This window comes from Vombatus ursinus, unplaced genomic scaffold (assembly GCF_900497805.2).
Source record: "Vombatus ursinus unplaced genomic scaffold, bare-nosed wombat genome assembly UNPS02000582.1, whole genome shotgun sequence".
NCBI classification, from domain to species: domain Eukaryota; kingdom Metazoa; phylum Chordata; class Mammalia; order Diprotodontia; family Vombatidae; genus Vombatus; species Vombatus ursinus.
This window is the reverse complement of record NW_020940360.1, coordinates 24,554,427-24,580,162: the sequence shown is the minus strand read 5'-3', so window position 1 is coordinate 24,580,162 and position 25,736 is coordinate 24,554,427. Positions and strand designations below refer to the sequence as shown.

Genomic DNA, 25,736 nt, shown 5'->3' with positions numbered 1-25,736 from the left:
ATCGCGTGTCATCTTGGGGAGGAGGGAGAGGAAGGAGGAGGAGAAAATTTGAAACTTAAAATCTTATGGAAGTGAATTTTGAAAACTAAAAATAAATTACTTTATTAAAAAAAAACTCAATGGGGCATCTAGGTGGTGCAATGGATAGAGCACCAGCCCTGGAGTCAGGAGGACCTGAGTTCAAATCCAGCCTCAGACCAAGCACTTGACAGTTACTAGCTGTGTGACCCTGGGCAAGTCATTTAACCCCAACTGTCTTAGAAAAGAAAAGAAAAGAAATGAAAAGAAAAGAAAATGCCTAATAAAAAAGAAAAGAAAAAAAAAACCTCAAATAGATGCCTTAGTACCCTTCTGCACGGAAATCATCAACTACTATTCTCTTCTTTTCCCCTTGACCCTTACTGGATTATCTTTCATCTCATGGCACCCGAGCATTTAATTTTTCATTCCTTGAAGGACATTCATTTCATTCTTTCTTACAAAATGTAACTTCCTTTTCTTCTGGAAAAACCTTAAATTTGTTTCTGAGGTACAAGTGTTCAGTGGTCTTTCTGATATCACTTTCTACTTTGTATAGCATTCCACACTCCCCAACCTCGTAACATAGGTCTGGAATATCTTTTGTTTTCATACTGGAGTTCTTTTTTCTGTTTTGCTTTATTTTATTTGTTTAGCAATACTTTATTATCCCTCACAGCTTGGAGTGTGGAGAGGTTTTCCTCAAACCCCTTCTTGCTGGTCAACTTGCATTTTCTTTTTTATTTTACTATTTTTTTTTTTGGCTAGACAGTAGGGTGAAGCGACTTGCCCAGGGTCACACAGCTAGTAAGTTATGTGTCTGAGACTGGATTTGAACTCAGGTCCTCCTGAATCCAGGGCCGATGCTCTATCCACTGTGCCACCTAGCTGCCCCTGCATTTTCTTTTTTAAAATAAATTACATCATTTTTTTTTGTTTTAGATTGCCAAAATCCCCCCTGCAGTGAACCAACTCACACTTTGAGCATCGATAAGTTACTTGACCAAATCAGAAACACCAAGTCACACATTAGAGTGAGAAATTATTTTCTCTTTCAACTTAAGTTCGGCAGTAGTCAAGACTTTACATGTGAAAATCAGGTCAGCTTAATTTTATTGATCATGTAGGCATCTTTAAATATTCTCTTGTAACTCTATACAATCATTGTTTCAAAGTATGTCATATAATTAATAGTAAAGTGAACATTTAATGAAGAGTTTATATGATCTGTGACTGAAAATATAGTTGATAGTTATGAAATAAGGACATTTAAAGTTCATTTACCAATCTGTAATAATTCTCAGGTGATTTGATTTTATAAGTTGGAAATAGAAAATACCTATTATTTATTATTAATAAATCCCAAACTTTTGTCTTTCAGGTGAAAATTATTATTTCAGCTTCTGCATATGAAATCTGCATAGAACCTAGAATATTCCTCTATTCTGGACCTATGGATGAGTGCCAACTTCTAAGTTTCTTTTGGAGATCCTGTGATTTTAACATGTGGGGTAAATGATTTTTAGACAAACTGGCAGCCTAGCATAAAGTGCTTTAACAAATAATGCTAAGAATTGTAAGTTACAACTTTCTGGTGATCTGTAATTTGTAAGGTAGTTAATTTATTAGGTCTTGATGAAATATCAACTTCAGAAAGCTATATTCCTTTATTGCAAAATCTGTGTCATACATGTTTTGAAGAGAATAGTAGTCAGTGATAGAGACTATTAAAATTTGAAATTGTTTCAGTATCGAAGACAACTTTTTAGATTGAATTTGTTTTATATCAAATATTTATGTCACAACTATTACATATTTTAACTAAGTAGTAATTTCAAAGACTGTTTCTTGAAATATGCTTATAGATGCAACATGTAAAGAGAAAAAGATTTCTTGTTATTAACATACTTCTGTCTATTTATATTATTCATATATTTCTAAGATATAGTTCCTATGCAGACTTAAAAAAGCATGAATGAAATTAAAACTGTATTTAATACTAGTAGATTGATTAAATATATTTATGCTCTCAAATATCAAATCTTTAGTTTGTGTGTATCGTTCAACAATTTTGTTTTTTTTTCTGGCAAATCAGGTTGAAGAAAAGCCTGTTTATTTAATTTTTGAATGTGTTTTTCTGACCTATTCAAATCATTCTATTTCATTTAGCACCTCTCTTTTTCAGAAGATCCTTCAAAGAGTTAAAACACCTTATTGAGGACACCTGACCTTTAGAAGCATCATAATTCATATCTAGATGTCACCAGTGTTTCCCATGTTAACAGTTCTGACTATGTTTTATTATATATGCCTTCGGCGCCGAGCCAGGACAGCTACGAGAGGAGAAATGATGAACAGCCGTAGAACTATTGAATCAAACAGCCGAACTTTACCTATTAATTCAGAAGTAGTCCAGTATGCCAAAGAAGTATTGGATTTCAGTTCCCATTATGGCAGTGAAAACAGTATGTCGTACACCATGTGGAATTTGGCAGGCATACCAAATGTATACCCAAGTTCTGGGGACTTTACTCAGGCTGCTGTATTTCGGACTTATGGAACATGGTGGAATCAGTGTCCCAGTGCTTCCTTGCCATTCAGGAGAACTCCGCAAAACTTTCAGAGCCAGGACTATGTAGAACTTGCATTTGAAGAACCAGTGTATCCTACAGCTGTTCATGTTCTGGAGACTTATCATCCTGGGGCAGTCATTAGAATTCTGGCTTGTTCTGCAAATCCTTATTCCCCAAATCCACCAGCTGAAGTAAGGTAAAACTTCATCTAACAATATAAGTAAAATGACCAAAACCAAGTTGATTTTAGTTTTAATTTCAGATTAAAAAATATATTTTTGTGGAAATATGCCATGCTGTGCTTAAATAAATTTGTTTTAGGTTTTCTTTAGTTTTATGGCAATATTGTAGGAGAAGTGAACATTTGTGTAAATTACTAATCTTGAGATTTCATGATTTCTTAATATGAGGCATTTACTGATGCTATATCTCCCTTTTGGCTTAAAACATAAAGGCTTCTCCCTCCAAACCAAGAATCTGATAGCAAAATGACTTTGACAAATCTAGGAGAAAGCATTTGTTGTTGTGTTAGTACATCAGAGCTTAAGTCTGTGTTGAGCTCCTGTAATGACCATATTTGCTATTTGGAACACAATTTTTTCAAGGCATTTATTTAATCATTTTGTGTTAATTGTGATTTGTGATTCTAGGACCATAGTGCCTCTGACAATAATGATGAAATTTGATGGTGTTGTTTAAGTGACTTGCCCAGCATCACACAACTAGCAAGTGTCTGAAATGGCATTTGGACCCTAGCCTTCCTGAGTCAAATCCAGTGCCATGTCCAGTATACGTTGCTGCTTCTCAGGCTAAATTGACTTCAAACCAAGGATTGTTAATCTGAGCTCCATGGACCCCCAACATATGTATGGATAAATTTCAGAGAGTCTTTGAACTTGGATTGGAAAAAAATTATATCTTTATTTTCACTAAACCAACTGAAATTTAGCATTTCCTTCAATTGAGTTAAAAAATATTCTGAGAAGGGGTCATCCATAGACTTCACCAGACTGCCATAGAGGTCCACAAAACAAAAAGGTTAAGAACCCCTGCTTAGGCATTTTGAGCTGTATGTGATTAAAACCCCTTTCATTTTTTCATCCTATTCTCAGCTCTGAATAGCATCATATATTTAGTATATCTAAGCCATACCATTTTTTTTTCTGGCCCTAGATGTTCTTAGTAGTGTTTTCTATACAATTTCTTGCATGCAAATCTTCCTTGGTGATAACCTTTTTATACCAAACATGCATCTTTCTGTTGCCCTTTGGGTCACTTAGAATTTTTATTCTTTTTTTTTTTTTTTTGGCTAGGCAATGGGGTTAAGTGACTTGCCCAGGGTCACACAGCTAGTAAGTGTTATGTGTCTGAGGCTGGATTTGAACTCAGGTCCTCCTGAATCCAGGGCCGGTGCTCTATCCACTGCACCACCTAGCTGCCCCGAATTTTTATTCTTCTGATATTTATTTTTATATCACCAATCAATCAGTAAACATTTATTAAGCATCTACTATATTCCAGGCACTGTGCAGAAGAATATTTGTATTCAAGAGTATTTGATTCTGAAGCATCAAGTAGCTTAAAATCAGTGAAAATATTATAGTTTTCTAAATAAGACATAGACTACTCAATTTTTGATGTCCAGTTCATTGTTTATCTTCAGCACTTAAGATGTGCATATTAATTAAACTAGCTCAGTGGATTGAACTAATTCTAAAAACCAAAGTCTAGGCAATATGCATTTTTCATCCTTGTTTTTCCAGTATAGATATTTAAACTGATGTTTTTCTAATAGAGTTTTCATTGAGTCTGCAGTATTCTGGAGTTCAGTGAAATTAGCACCATATTATCTGCAAATACGAGGATTTGCAGATAACATTCTCTTGATTATTAGGGAATTGTTTTTCTCTTTGAATACCCCACATAATCCAGTGAATAGCTTGATCACCAGGACCAGCATCCCTGGATGTTAGGGCAGGGAGTCACAGATATTTTTTTTCTCTTCCACAAGCCAGCCTCATAGCCATTTCTCACTTTCATCTGGATGCTAACACTTTCCTCTCCTCTAACCTCCACTCTCATCCCCACCTCTGTCAGAGGCATTTTAGAGCCCAACTCTACCCTGAAACTTGGAGCTATTATCCTCTTAGTTGGGGACCACCTGCCCTGCCATTGTTTCCCAAGTTTCTTGGGGCCTTGACTTCTATCCATTCCTTGCCAGAACCCAAGTACACAATTCATTTGCCAGGAATTGAATCCTTTTTTTTATGTATTGTCTCCCCCAGTTATAAGCTTCTTGAAAGCATAGACTGTCTCACATTTTTATTTGTATTCCTAGCTCTTAGCATAGTGCTTGACATGTATTAAGTGCTTAATAAATGCTTTTCCATTCTAGTCCATACACGCACACACATACCTACATATATACAAACATATATATGTATATATCCATCCCTATTGTTTCTTTAACTTGGTGTTAATTCTCAGTAGATTGTTGAACAGATTTATAACTATTGTCCCATGTCATAGAATCTTCCTATATTTTGACAAGTGTAGGAAAGACATACTGTATGAAAAGAACCTTTAAAGTGCATCTTTTTCTGTTGATATGCACACACTTGTTTTATGTATATATATATACACATATATGTATATGTATATATATATATATATGTATATGTATTTCCCCCAAAAAATAAAGCTGTAGAACAAGTATGTTTTCATTCTCTATACCTGTTAGTTTGGAGACTAACTTAGATGTGGTGTGCCATAAAAACTGTCACAAAACTTTGTGTATTTCTATCTCATGTGTTCATCAAGTATACTCTTAATGCATGCATGCTGTCATATCATAAAAATTTTATGGAGATGAGAAAGCAATATAAACAAGCCAGAAGTTGCTGATGTTTTCTTAATAACCAGGAATGCAGCTCAGAAGCAGAATGTGTTTTTTACCAAGTTCAAGCCTTTACATTGTATTTGCTTTGGAAGGTTGTATGGTTCAGTTGAAAGAACACTACATTTGGAGTCATAGGACCTGAGGATGAATACTAAATCTTTCAGTTATTTCCCTTGTAACCTTTGGACAGATCATTTAACATGTCTGATTCAGTTTTCTCATCTGTAAAATGAGGGAGTTAGACTAGGTGGCGTAGGCTACAAGTCTATAACTTTTTTTTTTTTGGTAAAAAGTATTATCAGTCAATAAATATTTATTAAGTACTTACTATGTTTCAGGCACTGTACTGAGCACTGTGTATACAAAGAAGGGTAAAACCAGTCCCTGACTTCAATGATCTTATTTTCTAATGGGGGAGGCAATGTGATAACAACTATGTAAAAACAAGATACATACAGGGTAAATTGGAGGTAATTTCAGAGTAAAGTCACTGGTATTAAGAGGGACTGGGAAATGCTTCCTGCACAAGCTGAGATTTTAGGTGACCTGGAGGAAGCCAGGGAAGTTGGGATGCAGAGCTGAGGGGGGTGAACATTCTAGGTATGGGGGATAGTTGATGAAAAGGCATGACATCAGGAGATAGAATATCTTGTGCAAGATACAGCCAAGAAGCCTGAGTCATGGGATTGTAGAGTACATGGAGGGAAATAAAGTGAAGAGGACTGGAAAGGTAGAAAGGGGGATAGATCATGAGGGGATTTAAAAACCAAATCGAGGGGCACTAGGTGGCACAGTGGATAGACCACTGGCCCGGGAGTCAGGAGGACCTGAGTTCAAATCCGGCCTCAGACACACTTACTAGCTGTGTGACCCTGAGCAAGTCACTTAACCCCAATGCCTAGCCAAAAAAAAAAGAACAACAAAAAACCAAATCGAGGATTTTATATTTAATCTGAAATAATAGGGACCTACTCAAATTTATTGAGCAGGTGGGTTGACATGGTCATTGAAGAGGCAGATAACAAGTAAAAACATTTTTTTAATATAGTAAGAAACAAAGATGCCATATGCATACTTAACTCTTTCTTTCTCCTAGCTTCTAGATTGTATATGTGTCTCTTAGCTTGTTAGTTTGGGAGTTTAGATGGGTATTTCTGGTAAGCATGTTTAGGATGTTTGAAGTGATGATCAATGAAGTGAGTTACTTTCATCCAAACAAGAGTTCAAATAAGGATTCCTTAGACTTTAGCATTCCTGAATTTAAATTTTAGCAGTAAATTAGTCAACATAGAACTTCGAGGCATTTTGCAAACCACATGTAATCAGGAACATTGTTTTAAAGAATGACTTAAATTTACAGGGCCTGAACAGAGTACTTATGCTGATCGTTCATTTGTTATCAGTAGCTTAATAAAATACTGTTATTCTGGCTATCTTCAGAGAAAGGTAAAAAGCTTTCTTTTACCTTTATTTTACGTTAATACAGGCAGTTGTCCCTTCATGTGCCAGCTTACTATCCATTAAGTTTATGGCACATAATAAGCACTTAATAAACACTTTTTTATTCTTTTATTCACAGTGGTCCTCTTAGTCACTTAGTCAGCGTGCTGTGGGAACTTCCTTCCTTCTTCCATGTTGCTGAAAATTTCCTTCCACTTTGCTCTTTCTTTTCCCCATGGAGTGCCTTTAGGTCCTTAAGTATGACCCATTGACTGAATCCAAACTTCCCAGAACAAATCCCCTTAATAAAAGGATTATAAAAAGGTAATTTTAGATTCAGTCAAAGGACCACACTTGAGGACCTAGAAGGCCAGATGTGGCCTCGAGGCCACAGATTCCCCATCCCTGGGCCCTATCCTTGTTGTTTTCTCCCATCTGCACTGTTCTGCTTCTCAATGTCTCATGCATCTCTAAACATTAGACGAAAAGTCTGCTTTGATAGTAGAAATACTGAAGAAAAAAGGGGAAGGTGGAGGAAAAGTAAGTGGTATATTGCTGTTTCCTTCTATTCCAAAATACAAATCCTGAGCAGTTGGGAGACCTGTCCAGTGCTACTTCTCACTGTCCCTACCTAGCTCCCCAGGCTTCATCCCTTCCCCAGTTGTTCTAAGTTGTTCTACAATCTACAACTCCTCCCTCCCCCCCGAAATAATGCTTCTGACTCTCATTCATCACCAGACCACCCCTGCACCATACCAAGGGAGCCACAACCAGAGTTCTACTTCCGTTGATCTACATCACCAGGACTATAGCAGGGAATATGTATTTTGGGATTTCAAATATACTTTCCCTTAGAAACATTATTACAAATGATAGATTAGAGTGCTACATTTCAAGTACATTAAGGGTTAAATGGACCTTTATGGACCAGCCTGGGAACTTAGATACTACTTATCGTTTCTATGAGAATATGTCTTGAATTCCCAGAAATCAACTTCATAATGAACTTTTGGAGGGCAGCCTGTTGGAGATTTCCTGTATAATTCATTCATTCATTCATTCATTCATTCATTCATTACTTTCAAACCATCTTGCTAATTTAATATAAACTGCTTTTATTATTTATGAATTAATAAGAAAAAATGAATATGCGGGTTTTTTGGGGGGAATTGGGAAATAAGTTGTTTCAGATCCTTTTGTGTAATTGCTTACTTAGAATCATAGAATGTTAGAGTTGGGAAGGACCTTAAAGACTGTCTTCACAGGACCCTTTTGAGTCTTTATCTGCTTGCTACGAAGTTGCCTATGTTTTACTTGAAAACTTGAAGAATGTGTAATAGTATCTTTCCAGCAATCACTTAACCTCCAAAAGTTTATGCCTGCGTAACTGATTTTGAGTATAAATCGTGCTCTTAGGTTTCCAGCTGAGAGTTGCACAGTATTTGATTGTGATTCAAGTTAATATTAATTTATTTACTAATTTATTCTCAGAATTTGCCTACCAACTTTTAAACTTTATTCCATAACTCATCTTATTAAAATTCTTTTAAGTTAAAACATCAGTGATCAGTATGCATATTCCAAAGTCATAATAGAGTTATTCCAAAGGTCTTGCCCAATTGTTTAATCACAGCATATGACTTTGTACTCATCTCAGCAGCTGTATGCAAATAGTACATACAATGGGGCAGGATAGACAAGGCAGTTGATGGTGGGAGCTACATTTGGTGAAACAAAACCTTAACAGATTACATTTTCTACCTTTATTTTCTCATTTAGTCTAGTTGTGATAGTTGGAGAACTGGTGAAAGTGATGATGGCAGATGTGCAAAAAAACTAGGTGTGGTGTTATAGCTCTCTATTTTGACGACACATTTATCTGTGGCTGTACAAATTCTATTAATCCACTGGAACTTCATTATCTGTGATATGAAATAACATTATATTTGGTATGAGGCATAACAGGGCCAAATCCAAGACAAACCCAAACCTTTTATTTCAGTGGAAACTACAATAGCAAATCTCTTCTCTCTGATCATTGTCTTCTATTTGCAAGGCATTGTTTTAGATACTAACATGAATGATATTGTTGGATCACATTTTGGATACTCTCTTCTCTCTGGATTTTTGTAACACTGTTCTGTTGTGGTTTTCTTAATACTTATCTAGCTCTTCATTTTCAGTCTCCTTTGCAAAATCAACATCTATGTCCCTCTGCCTATGTGTAAGTGTACCCCAAAGCTCCTTTTCATGATCTCTGCATTCTCACTCATGGTTCTCTTGGCAACTTCTATGGTTTCAATTACCATTTCTGTGCAATGTTAGTTGACTCCTAAATCTATGCCTCATCTCTCTACTGGACTCTAGTTCTTCATATTTAACAATCCGCTCGATAACTCTCCTTGGATATCCACAGATATTTCAAGTTCAATATGTTCAAAACTGTAAACTCACCCTCCTCTTAAGTTCCTTATTGACGTTTCTATTGATGTTATTCCCTTTCCTTGTCACCCAAATTTTCAACTAAGCATCATTATTGACACTTTATCCTTATTGGCCCTTGCCCCCATACTGTGCCTTTTCAGTTTGTCTTGGTCTGTTCTGTTTCTTTTATCCAAATCACAGCTCCTCTCGTTCAGACCCAGTTAATCCTTACTTACTTAAATTATTTCAGTAACTTTCTAATTTACCTCACTGCAGTCAGTCTTCTCTCTCTACAATTCAGTCACCCCATAGCTGTCAAGTAAAACACAGGTCTGACTATCTCATTTACAGTCAACTTAAGAAAATGAAGCTTGGCATTAAAATATTTTGAGTTGAGTTATATTTGGCCAGTAAGGAAACTGTTACCTGAGAATAAATATTAGCTGTGTAAATTGTTATACTATATATAGTGTATCATTTAAATGATAACTTAAGTGCAAAAACTTGTATCCAAGTGACTTAAGAATTGGTGGTTTGGGGCAGGTAGGTGGCATAGTGGAGATCACTGGCCCGGGAGTCAGGAGGACCTGAGTTCAAATCCAGCCTCAGACATATAACACTTACTAGCTGTGTGACTCTGGGCAAGTCACTTAACCCCAATTGCCTCACCAAAAAAAAAAAAATTGGTGGTTTTCCAAAATTCAAGTTCTGTTTAGTTCCTTTACAGTGAATCCATTTTTTCTATAGATGAACTTTTCAAGCAAAATCGAAACCATTCTCCTTGTTTGTCAATTAAAATCAATTTCATTACTATTAGAGGGTGAATTTTAAACAATATATTCATTTTAATGGAGATGCCACAAAATTAATTTATATTATTCTCATGGTTGGTAGTAAATTAACTTCATACAGTCATAGGCCTATAAATTAATTTTCTTGTGTTTTTCATTTTCCTTTCTATGTTATCTTGATACCTTGAAAAGTAATAAAAACAAACTAATGTTTTATGTGCTGGTGGTAAAGTTATTTTTGTTTGTTTTAAGTCTTACTTTTTCTAGAGATATCTGTTAAGATTCCTATAATCAGTGTGTCATATTTACAACTTGTGATTTGCTCACATCTAAATATATTCATGCCATATAGAAGTCAAATGCAAAAATTATGTAAATGTAACATTAAGCCTAATGTATTTCAACACAGTATCAGAAAATGTTAGGAAAGCCTTTACAAAGTAGCTTAAACCTACCAATCTTAAATGTTTATATAGATATATTAAAAACAATGTTCTAAACACTAACTTTTAGATTTCTAACATTAACATTTACACTGATTGTGTTTTCTTTTATGAAAAGAAAACTGTGTTGTAGCTTCTTACATATATATGCAGGCTACCTTCACTTTATACATATTTACTTACCACAGGTTTGCATTTACTTGTAATATCCTTGAGAGGAATCATTTGCACATGTGATATTCTAGTATACATTTTTTTGTTGCTGTTATTTGGTTGCTTCATTTGTGTCCTATCCATGTCCAACTCTTCGCGACCCCTTTTAGGGTTTTCTGGGCAAAGATACTAGAGTGGTTTGCTAGTTTCTTCTCTAGCTCATTTTACAGATGAAGACCTGAAGTAAATAGAGTTAAGTGACTTGCCCAGGGTCACAGAACTGGTAAGTATGTGAGGCCAGATTTGAACTCAGGAAATGAGTCCTCCTGATTTTAGGCCTGGCATTTAATCCACTGTGCCACCTAGGTGCCCCAATATTCATTATAGTAAACTATTATTAAATGGCTACTGTGTGCAATGTACTTTCCTAGGCCCAGGGAATATACAAAGATAACTAAAGCATAAAATTTGCTAATGGTATAGTAGAAGTACTAACATGTATGTCCATATACAAATTCATATATGTTAATTGTATTTCATCATGGCATAAGAAGGGGATGCCAGTTGCCATAAGAGCACAGAAAGAAACTGCCAACTAGAGGAATGAGGGTCATGACAATCATCGTGGAAAGCACAGAATTTGTATTAAGCCTTGAAAGATAAGTATAATATCAACAGGTAGAACAGGGAATGATGTGAACACAGGTATAGTGATGGCGAATAATTTTATTTGACTAGAACATAGAAAAGGTAAGATACAGTAGTGGATTTGCAACCATGGTGTCATCTCAGTGTCCTTACTTTCACTCACCCCATCTAGTAAGTTCCTAGATTTTGTCATTTTATCTCCACATTACTTGAATATATTCCCTTCTTTCTGTTCACACAGCCACTACCCTTGTTCAGTTCTTCTTTAACTCTCACCTGGACTATTGCAGCAGACTCCTATTTTATCTCTCTGCCTCAGGTATCTCCCAATTCCAGCCCATCCTCTACATGGTCACCAAAATGATTTAATAATTAAATCACTTTGGTAATAAAATGCAGGATTGACCATGTCACTCTGCCCCCTGCCCCAATTACAGGGACTTCTTATTGCCTCTATCACTGAATATAAACTTTTTAATTTTGTATTTAAAGCTCTTTGAAATCTGATCCCTTCTTGCCTGTCCACTATCATTCCATATTGCTCCCTTCTATGCTCTCTGTAGTATAGCTGTACTGTCATACTTGCTGTTCCCCATACACAACACTCCGTTTCCTGTCTCTGACTGCTCTTTCCTTAGTACTGACTGTCTCCATGCATGGAATGCTCTCTCATCTGGCCTCTTCCTCTTAGAATCCTTGGTTTCCTTTAAGACTCAGCTCAAACACCATTTAATCCCAAAGGCCTTTTCTGCTCCCTTCCCCCAGATGCTAGTATCTTCCAAGGTTGCCTTGTATTTGGTTTATATATATCTTATATATACCACCTACATGTGTAGTTACATATGTATGTTATTTCCCACCAGAATGCAAACTCTTTTAAGGTAGTGAGACTTCCATTTTTGTGTCTATATTCCCAAAGCTGAGAATAGTGCCTGGCTCATAGTAGGTGTTTACCAAATGCTTGTTAAATGGTTGACAGATTGACCAAATTGTAATATAGCTATAAAGGCTATAGAGCTCCTTATATTCCATGTTAGAGGTTGGGACTTTAATAGCAAATGGGGAACCATTGAAGATCTTTGAGCAATAAGGAGACTATACATGGTCATTAAAAAGATTAATCAGACAGCAGTATATATGTATACACACACATGCACGTGGTGGGGTGAAGGAATGGAGTGGGGAGAGGAGAGAGAGAGAGAGAGAGAGAGGAAGGAGAGAGTTAGTTGGATAGGTTGCATAGGAGGCTATTAACAAAAAACAGGTGAATGGAAATCATGGCACAAAATAGGTTATTTATAGTGGGAATGGTAAGGAGGAGGAATGAATGTGAAGAGATAGTGTGAAATCTATCCACAGTATCTAGTGTCTGTATATACACAGTCTTCCTCATATACAACATTCATTTTCTGTCACCATGCATTTGTACAGATGGTCTCTCATACCTGGAATGTATTATTTCCTCATCTCTTTCTCTTAGAATCCGTAGTTCACTTCAAGACTTACCCCAAGTGCTACCTCCTTCATGAGACCTTTTCTGATCACCTCAGTTTGTAGTGTTTACTTGAAATCATTTTGTATATATTTTCTTTTTACTAATGTGTATACTTGTTTTTCTCCAATGGAAATGTAGCCTCCTTGAGGAAAGGGACTATATTTATATCTATCTGATAAAAAGACAAAAATGGTAGGAATTTAACAGAAGAAGAAAAGATTAAGAAGAGGTGGCAAGAATACACAAAAGAATTATACAGGAAAGATCTTAACGTCACCAATAACCATGATGATGATGTGGTTCCTGATCTAGAACCAGATATCCTGGAGAATGCAGTTAAGTGGGCCTTAGGAAGCATTGCTAACAATAAGACTAGTAGAGATGATGGAATTTCAACTGAGACATTTAAAACCCTAAAAGATGATGCTGTTAAAGTGTTGCACTTAATATGCTAGCAAATTTGGAAAATACAACAGTAGCCACTGGATTGGAAAAGATTAGTTTATGTCCAAACCCTAAGAAGGGCAGCCCCAAGGAATATTCAAATTACAGAACAATTGTACTCATTTCATATGTCTGCAAGGTTATGCTTAAGATTCTGCAGGCTAGGCTTCAGCAATATATGAAATGAGAACTACCAGAAAAGCAGGCTGGTTTTTGAACAGGCAGAGAAGCTAGAAACCAAATAGTAAACATTTGCTGGATTATGGAGAAAGCAAGGGAGTTCCAGAAAAACTATCTATTTCTGTTTCATTGACTACACTAAAGCCTTTGATTGTGTGGATCACAACAAAATGTGGTAAGTCCTCAAAGAAATGGTGGTACCAGCTAATCTTACTTGTCCCTGAGGAACCTGTGTGCAGGCCAGCAAACCAGTTAGAACTGAACATGGAACAACTGGTTGATTTAATATTAGAAAAGAAGTACAACAAGGCTGCATGTTGTCACCTTGTTTATTCAACTTATATGCAGAATACATCACATGAAATGCCAGGGTGGGTGAATCAAAAGCTATATTTAAAGTTGCCAGGAGAAATATCAATAATCTCAGAAATGCAAATGATAACACTTTAAGGGCAGAAAGTGAAGAGTAATTAAGAAGCCTCTTGATGAGGGTGAAAAAGGAGAGTATAAAAGCTGGCTTAAAGGCTAACACTAAAAAAAAATTAATGTCTTGGCAACTGGTCCCGTCACTTTCTGGCAAATAGAAGAAGAAATGGAAGCAGTGTCAGATTTTATATTCTTGGGCTCAAAGATCACTGTACAAGGTAGCTGCAGTTGTGAAATTAAAAGATGCTTGCTCCTTGAAAGGAAAGTTATGGCAAATCTAGACAGCATACTAAAAAGCAGAGGCATCATCTTGTTAACAAAGGTCTTTATAGTTAAAGCTATGGTTTTTCTAGTAATAATGTATGGCTGGCTGTGAGAGTTGGACTATAGGGAAAGCTGAGTGCCACAGAATTGATGCTTCTTAATTGTAGTGCTGGAGAAGACTTTTGAGAATACCTTGGACATCAGGGAGTCAAATCAGTCAATACTTAAAGACATTAATTCAGGGAATTCACTGGAAGGTCAAATATTGAAACTGAAGCTTAAATATTTTGGCCACATAATGAGAAGATAGGACTCAATGGAAAAGCCTCTGATGTTGGGAAAAATTGAAGGCAAAGGTAAAGGGCATGGCAGAAGATAAGGTGGATAGATAGTAGTAAGGGAACAATGAACATGAACTTGGACAAACTAAGAGATAGTGGAGGACAGAAGAGGCTGGCTTGCTGTGGTCAATGGGGTCATGAAGAGTCAGACATGACTAATGATTGAACAATTGTCTTTCTATCTATCTGTCTATCTATCTATCTATCTATCTATCTATCTATCTATCTAGTTATCTGTCTATTGGCCTACCTATTTATATCTCTATTGACCTCTATCTTTTCTCCCCAGTACCTGGCTGCTTATTAAATGTTTATTGTGAGGAAGAGAGGAATCAAGAATGTCACAATGATTGGGAGATGGTGGTATGTTTGATAGAGACAGGAAGTTAAGAAGAAGAGTGTGTTTCAGGGGAAAGTAATAATCCAATTTAGACATATTAGACTTAAAATGTCAATTGGTGGAAGTGTTGAGTAGGTAGTTAGAAATCTGAATTGATTATGGCTGAAGATGCAGATTTGTAAGCCTTCTCACTAGAGATGATTTTTACTAAAACCCCTGCCCACTGGAATTAAACAGTGAAAAAGTGGGAACTGATTTCAGTCCATGAATCCTTGGAATCAGCACAGCCAGTTTTAATTTTAAAAGTCCAGAATTACCCTTGTTTCTGGGTCTTCTAAGCTATTGTCTAAAGGTTCTTCTGGCTTTGAAAACCGGGAATTATTATTCTCAGGTGCATTTGTGAAACGTCAGAAATAGAGGACAAGACTAGTCATGTAATTTCATTGGTATAAAAAAAACTTTCAGCTGAGGAAACTATCTCTACCCATGCAGTTCTCTATAACTTAGAGTCTTGGCCAGTTGCCTGGCACTTAGAGTTTAAGTGACTTCCCTACCATCACATGACATTAAAAGTACATTTGAATAAAAATAATTTTGTGTTTGTTAATTATCTCTGTCCTCCTACTGCATACTCCATGACACTGAAATAAGTCAGTTACAATCTTTCTACTAATGTAACAAACAAAGCAAGCCATCTTTTTTAAGAAAAAGCATATTGTGTTTTTTGGTGGTGGAGACAAGGCTTATAATTTAGAATTTGTGTGTTTTCTGGGTTAGGAACTGTTGCTGCTGCACTAAGCTAGTTGAAAAGATTCAGTCCAGTGCCTCGTACCATGTTTTCCACATTGTAGGTTCTTAGTAAATTATTGTTGGGTTGAGTATGTGGGACATTTGCTTATGGCTGTAAGAATGTTGGCTTGGGAGCTGTTCTTTCTCTTATTTCTTTGTTTATCCTGTCTCCCTGTTTCTCTGATTTGCTTGAAATCCTTTAGAAAAGAACAGTATGGAGTCTTGGTTTCATTTTAGATCTCTCTCCTCTTCCAATGCAATTTGCTTCTGTAAGTATGAGGTGACCAGTTGCAAAAAGAACAAAACAAAACAAAAAAACCTGACAGACATCGTATAGAAGACATTGAAAAGCCATAACAAATTATTCATTTTTCTTTCATCTCTGAATATCAATAAATCAACCAACAAGTATTTATTAAACACAGGGAAATTGTTTTAATGGTCCCTTTCTCTGAAATAGGAAAGTTTGAGGAGAGAGTACAACCAGGAAGGCTCTCTGAGATTTGTACCATGTGTTTTAAAGAGCAACTTATAGTAGTTGCAACCTTTAATCACTTTTGGTTAATAATAAAATAGACAAACAAAAACAATTAATATGAGCCAATATCCATAGCAAGGAGGAATTGTTAGCTTACTCATAAATTATTCTCTTCTCTCTCTTTTTTTTTAAACTTCAAATAAGCCATGCAATTGTTTCTTTAACAAATCCTGCTTTTAAAAACAAAAAAAAAAATTGCCTTCATTATAGGCCACTAGTGGTCTTTAATAAATGAAACTTTGTAGATTTTGCCAATTTTTATGTGATCATTAGTTAAACTAGTGAAGCCCCTCTTTATTCAGTTAGCAAGAGAGCTTAATACAGGATCATGGTTAAGTCTAAGGTAATTGGTCCCTTTTGACCTTCCCTCCTTTGTTGCACGGTTTACTGATTTTGAGGAAATACTCTCAGAATGCAATAGAAATAATCTTATCTTCATCTGGAGCCAGAACTTCTTATAAAAGTATAGATAACAAATGAACAAAGTTTAAATAGAGCAGGAAACCCATGAGGTAAGTGAATTGTCCACGTAGCAATGAAGCAGAGAAAAGCCTGGAGAGGTGATAACTTCACCGTGTCCTGGAGCCCAGCAAGCAGACATATCCAAGTAAATAGCAAATTCTGTGAAGACATATGGGTCATTCAGCCAGACAAAGCTTCACTTGCTCATCATTATATTCATTTTTGAGTAGCAGCACCCTTCCATGCCATTTAGCTCCTTTTGTTATGTATCCACCCTGGACTTTCTCTTCTGTGAAGAGAGTAAAAGTTCCTGGAATTCGCTTGTCCTATACGGTTTTGACCTCCCATGATCCTTCAGTCATCTACCTAGGAAAAACTATACTTTTCATCAGGGTTGGTGGAGGGAGGAAGAATAAGTAAGAATAAAACAGAACACTGAAGTTTTGAATCTTCATGGTTCTGACAGAAATGGAATAATAGGAAAGATGGGGTTATTATTTGGGAGGTAATATGATCAATTTAGTTTCTTTAATAGAGTCAGTACCACTGGTCAACAGAAGAGCTTTTTTATGAGGAAACTTTCCCTATTTTAGGCTAGTTTCCTTTCCCCTCTCATTCTTCCATCTCTAAAACTGAGGAAGGTAGAATCTGTAAAATAAAACATCTATGTAGTTGTGGCAAAATATCAAAGTTTGTTGAATCATAACTATATTTAAAAATAGTTTTTATGTTTCTATAACTTGGAAGTCACTAGAGAACTTAGAAGTTTTGAGACTATCATTTTACACTCTAACAAAGTGATTAATTTAATAATTTAGATTTGAGTAAACACATCTTAATCCATCGTTATTATCACCTTATTATAGGTAAAGTTTCTTTCTTTGGCAGATGGGAAATTCTTTGGTCAGAGAGACCTACAAAGGTGAATACTCCCCAGGCTCGCCAGTTTAAACCTTATATCAAACAGATAAATTTTCCTTCAAATCTTATTCGACTGGAAGTAAATAGCACTCTTCTGGACTATTACACTGAATTAGATGCAGTTGTGCTACATGGTGTGAAGGACAGACCTGTACTTAAGACTTCACTTATTGACATGAATGATCTGGATGAAGAGGATTATGAAGAGAAAGATGTCTGTGGAATGGAGGCACTTAGTAAACAGTTCAACAGTGCTGCCCTCAGGGAATGGACAAACAATGGCTATTTTGATAAACTACCTTATGAGGTAAGCCAAAAATATCTTAATAAAAATAGAATATAATATATTTCACTAATAAAAATATAAAATGACTAAATGTTCAAACATTAATAATATATAAGGTTATTGCAGAAATACTAACCCCACTTAAGAGATCATACTTTTTTCAAGTATTCTTTTATACATATGTATATTTAGATTTAATTTCCTAAAATACAGAGTTCTTTATGATTTACTGAAGCAGATTTCAAAAAACTTTTACTTAGCAACACATTTTAAACTATAATGTGAAGTAATTGATTTTTTTAAAAATCCGTTCATACTTCTTATTGATTCAAATTAGCATTCTTAATAAGCATTTGTCATTATTAATTAATTTTATTCTTAATGTATTACCAATTAGACTGAATTTGTGAAGCTTTACTATATCTAACAGCTATCATACAATTTGCAATATTAGAAAACCTAGATAAAAGGGACACTATTGGACAGGGACCAGGATAAAAAAAGTGGAGGAGTTACTTTGACTGTTTAACTCCATTTTCTTCATTCCTCCTTAATGTGCTCCTCAGCTTTAAAGGAGTACTGATTTGCCTGTTTGCTTGTTTGTTTGTTTTCCCAACTAGAGTTCTCTAGCCCTTAGGATGAGTAGAGTAAGGAAGAGTGAGTTAAGGGAATAGGAAGAGGGAAGGAGGATAGGAGAGGAAGAGAAAGTGGAAAGAGACAGAGACAGAAAGAATATTTATATTAGGAAAAAATAGGACTAAGTTGTGCCATCAAGGACTCCAAGAAAGCACTGTGCCATTAGACTTCATATGTTGCGTCTATAGATACAGTTTGGGAGATGATTTGAAGACTGGAGTGCATAGTCACATGAATAGACTATTTTTTTTATTCTTAACCCCTCCTTCCAAAATTGAGAATTAAAAATTTTATGAACAAGTTTAATATAGTATGTTGAATTTATGTTCTATGACAACTATGTGTATGTTATTGATTTGGCTTCTGATATTTCGTGTGTCCTGTTTTACTTAATAGATGAACTAAGCATTTTGTAAAAATTTTTTGTACAAAATATATTTTTGTACAAATATATTTTAAATATATTTAAGGAGCAAGCTTTTAAAAGTCATTTCATCATGAATACTTTCACTAAGTGAAGAGTCATTCCTTAAAGTAAATAATCCTTTATCTAATTTGTCTTTTGTATAGTTATGGATTTTTGTATTTTACCACTTTTGTCCAAAGCAAGATAACCTGAGTTATCTTGGAGTACTGAGTTGCTGACATAAAATAGTAACACTTTTCTTCATTTTTCCTCATTGTTTTTCTCTTACTTTCTTTGTTTGATATCTTAGGTTGCGTGATTTTGACACTCCATCAGATATATTGACCATAAATCTTTTCTTCTACTGAAAGTTATTTTGAGTTGAGTATGATCAGACTTTATTTTTAAAATTTTTTTTAATTTTTAATTTTTTTTTTTTAGTTTTTAGGCAATTGGGGTTAAGTGACTTGCCCAGGGTCACACAGCTAGTAAGTGTCAAGTATTTGGACTGAGGTCGGATTTGAACTCAAGTCCTCCTGACTTAAGGGCCGGTGCTCTATCCACTGCGCCACCTAGCTGCCCCAGACTTTATTTTTTTTAAAGCTTCCCAAATTCCACACTTTATCTGAGAAAAGGCTTCTGCTGTAAACTTTCAAATTTAGATCAGTTAATACTGAATTTAATGACTACAGTAGTGTTGCTACTGTTTTCCACTCTTTTCAGGATTGGCATAGAAGATTGTGATGTGAATATCAGGAGAGCTGTCATCATAAAGCAACCTCTAGCCCACAAAATGACATTAATTTTTCATTTGTAGGCAATTCATCCCATTTAATGGATGAAAAGATTACATGTAAACAACTACTAAACTTGTATATGTCATCTTAAAATTTGCAGAGAGATTTAGATGCATTATTTCTTTTAATCCTCACAGCTAATCTGTGAGGTAAGTACTACAGTTATGGTGACCCCTATTTTAAGGAAGGTAAGGAAACTGAGGCTCAGAGGAGTTATAGGACTGGCCCATAATTATACATCTTGTAAATGTCACAGCCAGGATTCCAAGCCCTGCCTCTCTTGTCTTTATGACCGTTGTTCTGTCCACCACACTAGGCTGCCTTCTACACCATAATACTTCACTGGTACTAATGAGAAAAAAAAAAACAACAACTAGGGAGGGGAATTGTATTGAATAGATGCTTTTTTATAATTAACTTTATTTGGGCATTCCTTTTGAACACCCTATGTCATATATTCATTATGGTATCAAATTGTTCTTTATGCTAGGATACCCATAGATAAAGAGCAGGATTCTGACAGATACCAAAGCCTATGTTTGTAGTGATTTATAGTTAGTTCTCCATAGGCTTGAAACCTGTTTTCTTTTGTTTAATTATAGGTGAACAGTTATTTACTTATATTTTAATGTCATAATCTTATTTACATTTTATTTTATTTTGTCTATTTTTATTTCAGCTAGTGTTATTTTTTTTTTAGTAAATATCATGGAATATTTTTCTATATCAAGAACTGAACAAATGAAAAAATATGTATTTGGAATGCTATCAAAAATTCCTTGGGGAGTAATCTTAATGTTTACTGGTGTTATAAGTAATACAGGTTATTTATTGTTCAACCTGAAGATGTCCTTCTGTCAGCCTGAACTCAGTCATTCTTTAAAAACTCAAAAGTATTTCCAGTTAAAGTCAGATATAAAGATAGTTTAGACAATATAACTAACATGATAAGGTGGTTGATAAATTTGTTCATAATGGTTTGATGATGCCTTTTGTAAAACTAATTTTGAAATGTTGCCACTTTATGCATTTAGGATTTATGCATTCTAGTTTTGATCATTGTAACATTTAAAGATCATGTGGTATTCCCTACTATGTTTTTATGTTGCAACTCATCCTTTGTTTAAAAGCAACATAATTTTAACCAAAAATGAAAAGTTTGGGGGAATATGAGATATATATCATTCCTAAAAATGTCCAAAAAATAAAGATTTTAGAACAGGAAATTTGTAATTTTTTTTTACATTTAAAAGAATTGCCTCCAATTTTCTCTACTATTACAAAACCTCTTCATTTATAACCATATTTTTTTCCTTTGTGTTTCCTGAAAGTTTAGTAATATTCAGTTGTTGTACTGCAAACTGACTGGTGCTTAACATCCAAATATGCTTGACTTTCAGACTATTAAATAAGATAAATGGGTAAGTTATGGGAAAGAATTGAATCATCATTCAAAACCGTACTCTTCATTGTTGTACCATATACTAGCTGACATACTAGTTATTTATTGTTCATCTTGAATTTTAGTAGAAATCTTATTTTAGACACAGAGCCTAAATGTAATTTTAAAAAATAAATAGAATAGTCAGAAAGATCTGGAAATACTTTGAGTTTTAAAAACTTCTGATGCCATATTATTGTGTTTTGATGCAAATGGTAGCTTTCTTTTTGATATTCTTTTCGTTGTTTAGCTTATTAAATGTAGTTTTGATTACTTCTTAATAATTTTACAGTTTGACTTTAATAATAGTTCTAGTTTTTAATCTTGATATCCCTATTTTTTATCTTTTATGTAGCTCATCCAGTTGATCTTGAGTCATCTTACACTACCTGACCTATGTAGATTAGCCCAAACTTGTAAACTACTCTACCAGCATTGCTGTGATCCTCTACAGTATACTCACCTCAATTTGCAACCTTACTGGGCAAAGCTGAATGACACATCTCTGGAATACCTGCAGTCTCGCTGCACACTAGTCCAATGGCTGAATTTATCTTGGACTGGAAATAGAGGCTTCATCTCTGTTTCAGGATTTGGCAGGTTAGTGTCCAAATGTGAAGAGGTTCACAGAAGACTGTGGGTAGTTCTTCTGATAAAGGTTCAAAATACTGTGCAGTGTACATTTATGAGAATAAGATAGAAATGTAGTTTGCTTAGTAGTAGATTGATTTCTATTAGAAGTAATGTCTTGTGGCATCCTGTTCTGGTTGAGCAGCTTAAAAAAACCTTAAATTATAATATTATTTAGTGAAATTATAGCTTTTATGAAAAATAACTTTAAGCAAAGGTCCTTTTTTCATTTTTATGCCAAATGAAAGTTGTTTTTTTTAATAAAAAGCCTTTTCTCATCTCATAGTTTCAGATTATATGAATAACACATTAAAAAAACTATTTCAAAATCAAATCTACCTCTCTAATGTGATTTGTCAGGAATGGAAAACAATTTATTACAGAACATTTTTAATTAAATCTTAATTACATGTGCAATGCATCACCCAAATTTAGAGGCTCATTTGAACTAATTATGTTGGAAAATGCAATTGCACGCTAAATAGGCGACCACACTTGCAGACCTGCCCAGGTGTTTCTGCTCCTTTCTATTTAGACACTTGGTTTCCTTACTATTAAATGTCACCTGTTAGAGATTGGAAGCTTACACAATTATATATTTGTTTAGGAATATAGTCATTTTATCTTATATTATAAATTTGTGGGAGGTTTTAATTCCTTGTTGATGACAGTTTCCATTATGTTTCAGAAAATAGTTTTCTTATTTTTATTAAACTAAATAAATGATCACTAAAGGAAAAAAAACTCAGGAAATTTCATGAAATTTATGTTTAACGAAAATATTTTGTCCTTTTATTTTGAAAAGCTAAAAACAAACTAGAGGTATCCCTTGATGTTCACTACACCACTATTTTTGAAAACTTCTATGTGAAGGAAAATTTTATTAAATTTCATTAACTTATTAAAAAACCAAAAGTATGTTCTCATGAATAATTTTTTGGTGTCAAGATGTCTGAGAATCTGATAACAGTAATAATGCTTAAACTATTTTTTTAAAGAAAATATCCAAAATACTAACATTAGTGAACAGTATTTGAAAAACAAAAACAAGACAAAAACAGTCCTGGCTACATTTTTAGTTCTATAGTAAATTAGAATTAGATCCTAAATATTTACAACTATAAGAATAAGTACAGTATGAATTCCATTTCTGCTTTATGAATTTTTGGGTTTATAATAATAATAATAGTAATAATAGCTAATATTTATAGAGAGCTTCAAAGTTTGCAAAGTACTTGTTGTCTGATTTGATCTTCAGAACCCTGGGAGGTAGGTGTTTTTGTAATTCCCATTTTACAGATGAGGAAACTGAGGCACAGAGCAGTTAAATGACTTGTACAGGGTCACATAGGTAGTGAGTCTCTGAGCTTGAATTTGTACTTGAGTCTTCCTGACTCTAGGTCCGATGCTCTATCCCCTGCACAACCTGGCTGCCTATATGAGGAATACCTATAGTGCAAAAATAATGTTTTCTAATTTCTGAAAGATATGTGTTTGTTTTTATTTGTAAAAATTTGAAGCTATTCATTTACTTGACCTGTTTATCCCTCTTCACCTTGAACTTTTCCTGTCTTCAAGTAAGACCAGAAAGACGTGGAACTAGTAATAACCAGACATATTTAGAGTGTGAAGAATTAAGACAAACTGAGAATGATGGGGGCTACTAACAATCAGAAACAAACATAAGATATTAAGTTTCCTGAGGGGAGGGACCTCACATCACTCATAGCAGCTAACACAGTGCCTGCCATATAGAAGGAAATCAATTGTTCGGTCATAAAGCACTTACTTAGTGCCACAGTACTAAACACTATGTTATATGTTGGGGATGAGGAGAGAGAGTAGAATAATCCTCAGCATCTAACACAGATCCTGGTACGTAGTAAGTTCTAAATAAATGCTTTTACATTTCATTCTAACTACAAAGTAGTTAAAGGCAAGGAATCAGGGAGGAAGGGTATTTGCAGTAGGGGGGTGGGGATGAGAATCAAAAAAGGCTTTGTTTAGAAGGTGAAGTTTAAGCTGCATCTTGAAGGAAGAGAGGAATGTTTTGTTTTTTTCCCCGAGAGGTTAGGAGAAAGTGCATTCCAGTCAAGGGGAATGGATGGCCAGTGCAAAAACCAGAACTCAAAGATGGAGAGTTGTATGTGAAGAAGAGAAAGAAGGCAAATTTAATATATAATAATGCTGGAAAGATGGTTTGGGTCTATGTTGTAAAGGAGTTTAAAAGCCAAACAGAAAAGTTTCAATTTCATTCTAGAGGCAGTAGAGATCCACTGGAGTTGAACAGAGGAGTTGGTCAAATCTTAAGGAAAGTCACTTTGGTAGCTCTGTGTGTGTGCGTGTGTGTGTGTGTATGTGTGTGTGTGTGTGTGTGAGAGAGAGAGAGAGAGAGAGAGAGAAAGAGAGTTCAACTTAGAGGCCTAATAGTATACACAAAAGGTAATGAGGGTCTCAAATAGGGTTGTAGCTGCATGAATAGAGAAAAGGGAGCACATCCAAGAGGTGTTGTAGATATAGAAATGACAAGATTTGGTAACTAATTGAATATAGAGGTGAGTAAGAATGAGAAGTCAAGGATAACATTTAAGTGAAAATCTTGAAAGAGTGGAAGAATAGTGGTATACCACTTCAACAGAAATAAGGAACTTTGGAAGAGGGGTGGAGTCACAAGAAAAGATCTTTATCTGCTGGACACAATGAGTTTTACATGTCTCCAGAACATCCAGTTTAAAATTCCCAATAACAGGCAGTTAGTGACTAGGACTAAAACTTAGGGAGAGACTGGTTATGTTGATTTGTGATTCATTTGTATATAGGTGACAATTAAATCCTTAAAGCTTATGAGCTCACCAGGAGAAGTTTAAAGAAAAAAGAAGAGGGAATAGCATAGATCATTGGAGAATATCCAAAGTTAGGTGGCTTGATATGGTTGAGCAATAAGTGAAGGAAACTAAAAAGGAATAGGACACCCTAGTAGGAGAATAAAGACAGAGCAATGTCATGAAAAGACAGAAAAGAACTTTCAAAGTTCACAAAGTCATAGCCATCTTCAGTCACTGACAGAAGTAACAGGTGTATATACTTATTGACCACATCATGGCAGCCTGAGGTCTCTCTCCCCGTGAAGGACTTAGTCTTCCTCACCTCCTTAGTTGAACATTCCAGGGAGGAACAAAGGCAGACAAAAGGACAAAAGGATTTGCTGACTAGGATTCTGGTGTGCACCCAAATTCTGTCTCCATAGCCAATTACAGAGGCTCCTTTTCACCATGTAGTTACTGTACTAGAAGCAGTTACGGAATGTGCATACCCAAAAGTCCATATAGATATTATATTAATTGAGCATTCTGCACATGGCCATAAGGGCTGGGCTCATTGACCAGTCCCCCATTTTTTCCTATTTATATAACTAATTCTAGTACATAAGAAATAGGAAAGAAACAGCAATTCGCTTTCTTAATTTTAGATTATTATTTTATGGATAGAGTTCCTCTTTGCAAGATTAAAGCTTCATTTTTTTAAACTAGAAATTTAGTCTCTGTTGTCAGTTCCCTCAAGTTAGTTGCTTGAGCTTGTTTAAAGAATAACAAAAATACAAAAATGAGCATAACTACTTTATATTTAACTACAGTATTTTAGTCAGTAAGCCATTTGATCTTTTAAAAATGTTTTATTGATGCTTTTTAAAAACTTTACCATCATTCTCTATCCCCCTAGAATAGCATCCTTTCTTGTAATAAAGAAGTGCAAAGCAAACTGGCACACTGACCAAAGACATTCAATCTTAATATCATCCCTTTAATCTTCATTGTTTATATTAAGTGAATATTTATTAAGGTGAGGAAGGGAGTAGTATTTTTTCAAGGGGGGGCATTAAAAGTTTTTCTAACTGATTGCTGTTGGCCCCTTTACTTTGACTACTGAATTGATCATCATTATGATTTGTAG

At 35.0% G+C, this 25,736-nt stretch overlaps 1 protein-coding gene across 3 annotated transcripts in view; it reads left to right on the top strand.

Moving 5' to 3' along the window:
- Positions 1 to 25,736, top strand: part of FBXL4 (F-box and leucine rich repeat protein 4) — a 140,540-nt gene that overhangs the window by 36,440 nt on the left and 78,364 nt on the right. The window contains exons 2-5 of one of the 3 annotated variants that reach the window (XM_027856442.1): positions 1,400 to 1,529; positions 2,207 to 2,787; positions 17,557 to 17,896; positions 21,511 to 21,755. In XM_027856442.1, coding sequence (XP_027712243.1) covers positions 2,276 to 2,787; positions 17,557 to 17,896; positions 21,511 to 21,755 — 1,097 coding nt within the window. In that variant the 5' untranslated portion in view covers positions 1,400 to 1,529; positions 2,207 to 2,275. Of the gene's footprint in view, positions 1 to 1,399; positions 1,595 to 2,203; positions 2,788 to 17,556; positions 17,897 to 21,510; positions 21,756 to 25,736 lie in introns of all 3 variants that reach the window. The other 2 variants (XM_027856425.1, XM_027856434.1) reach the window with 2 other exon arrangements.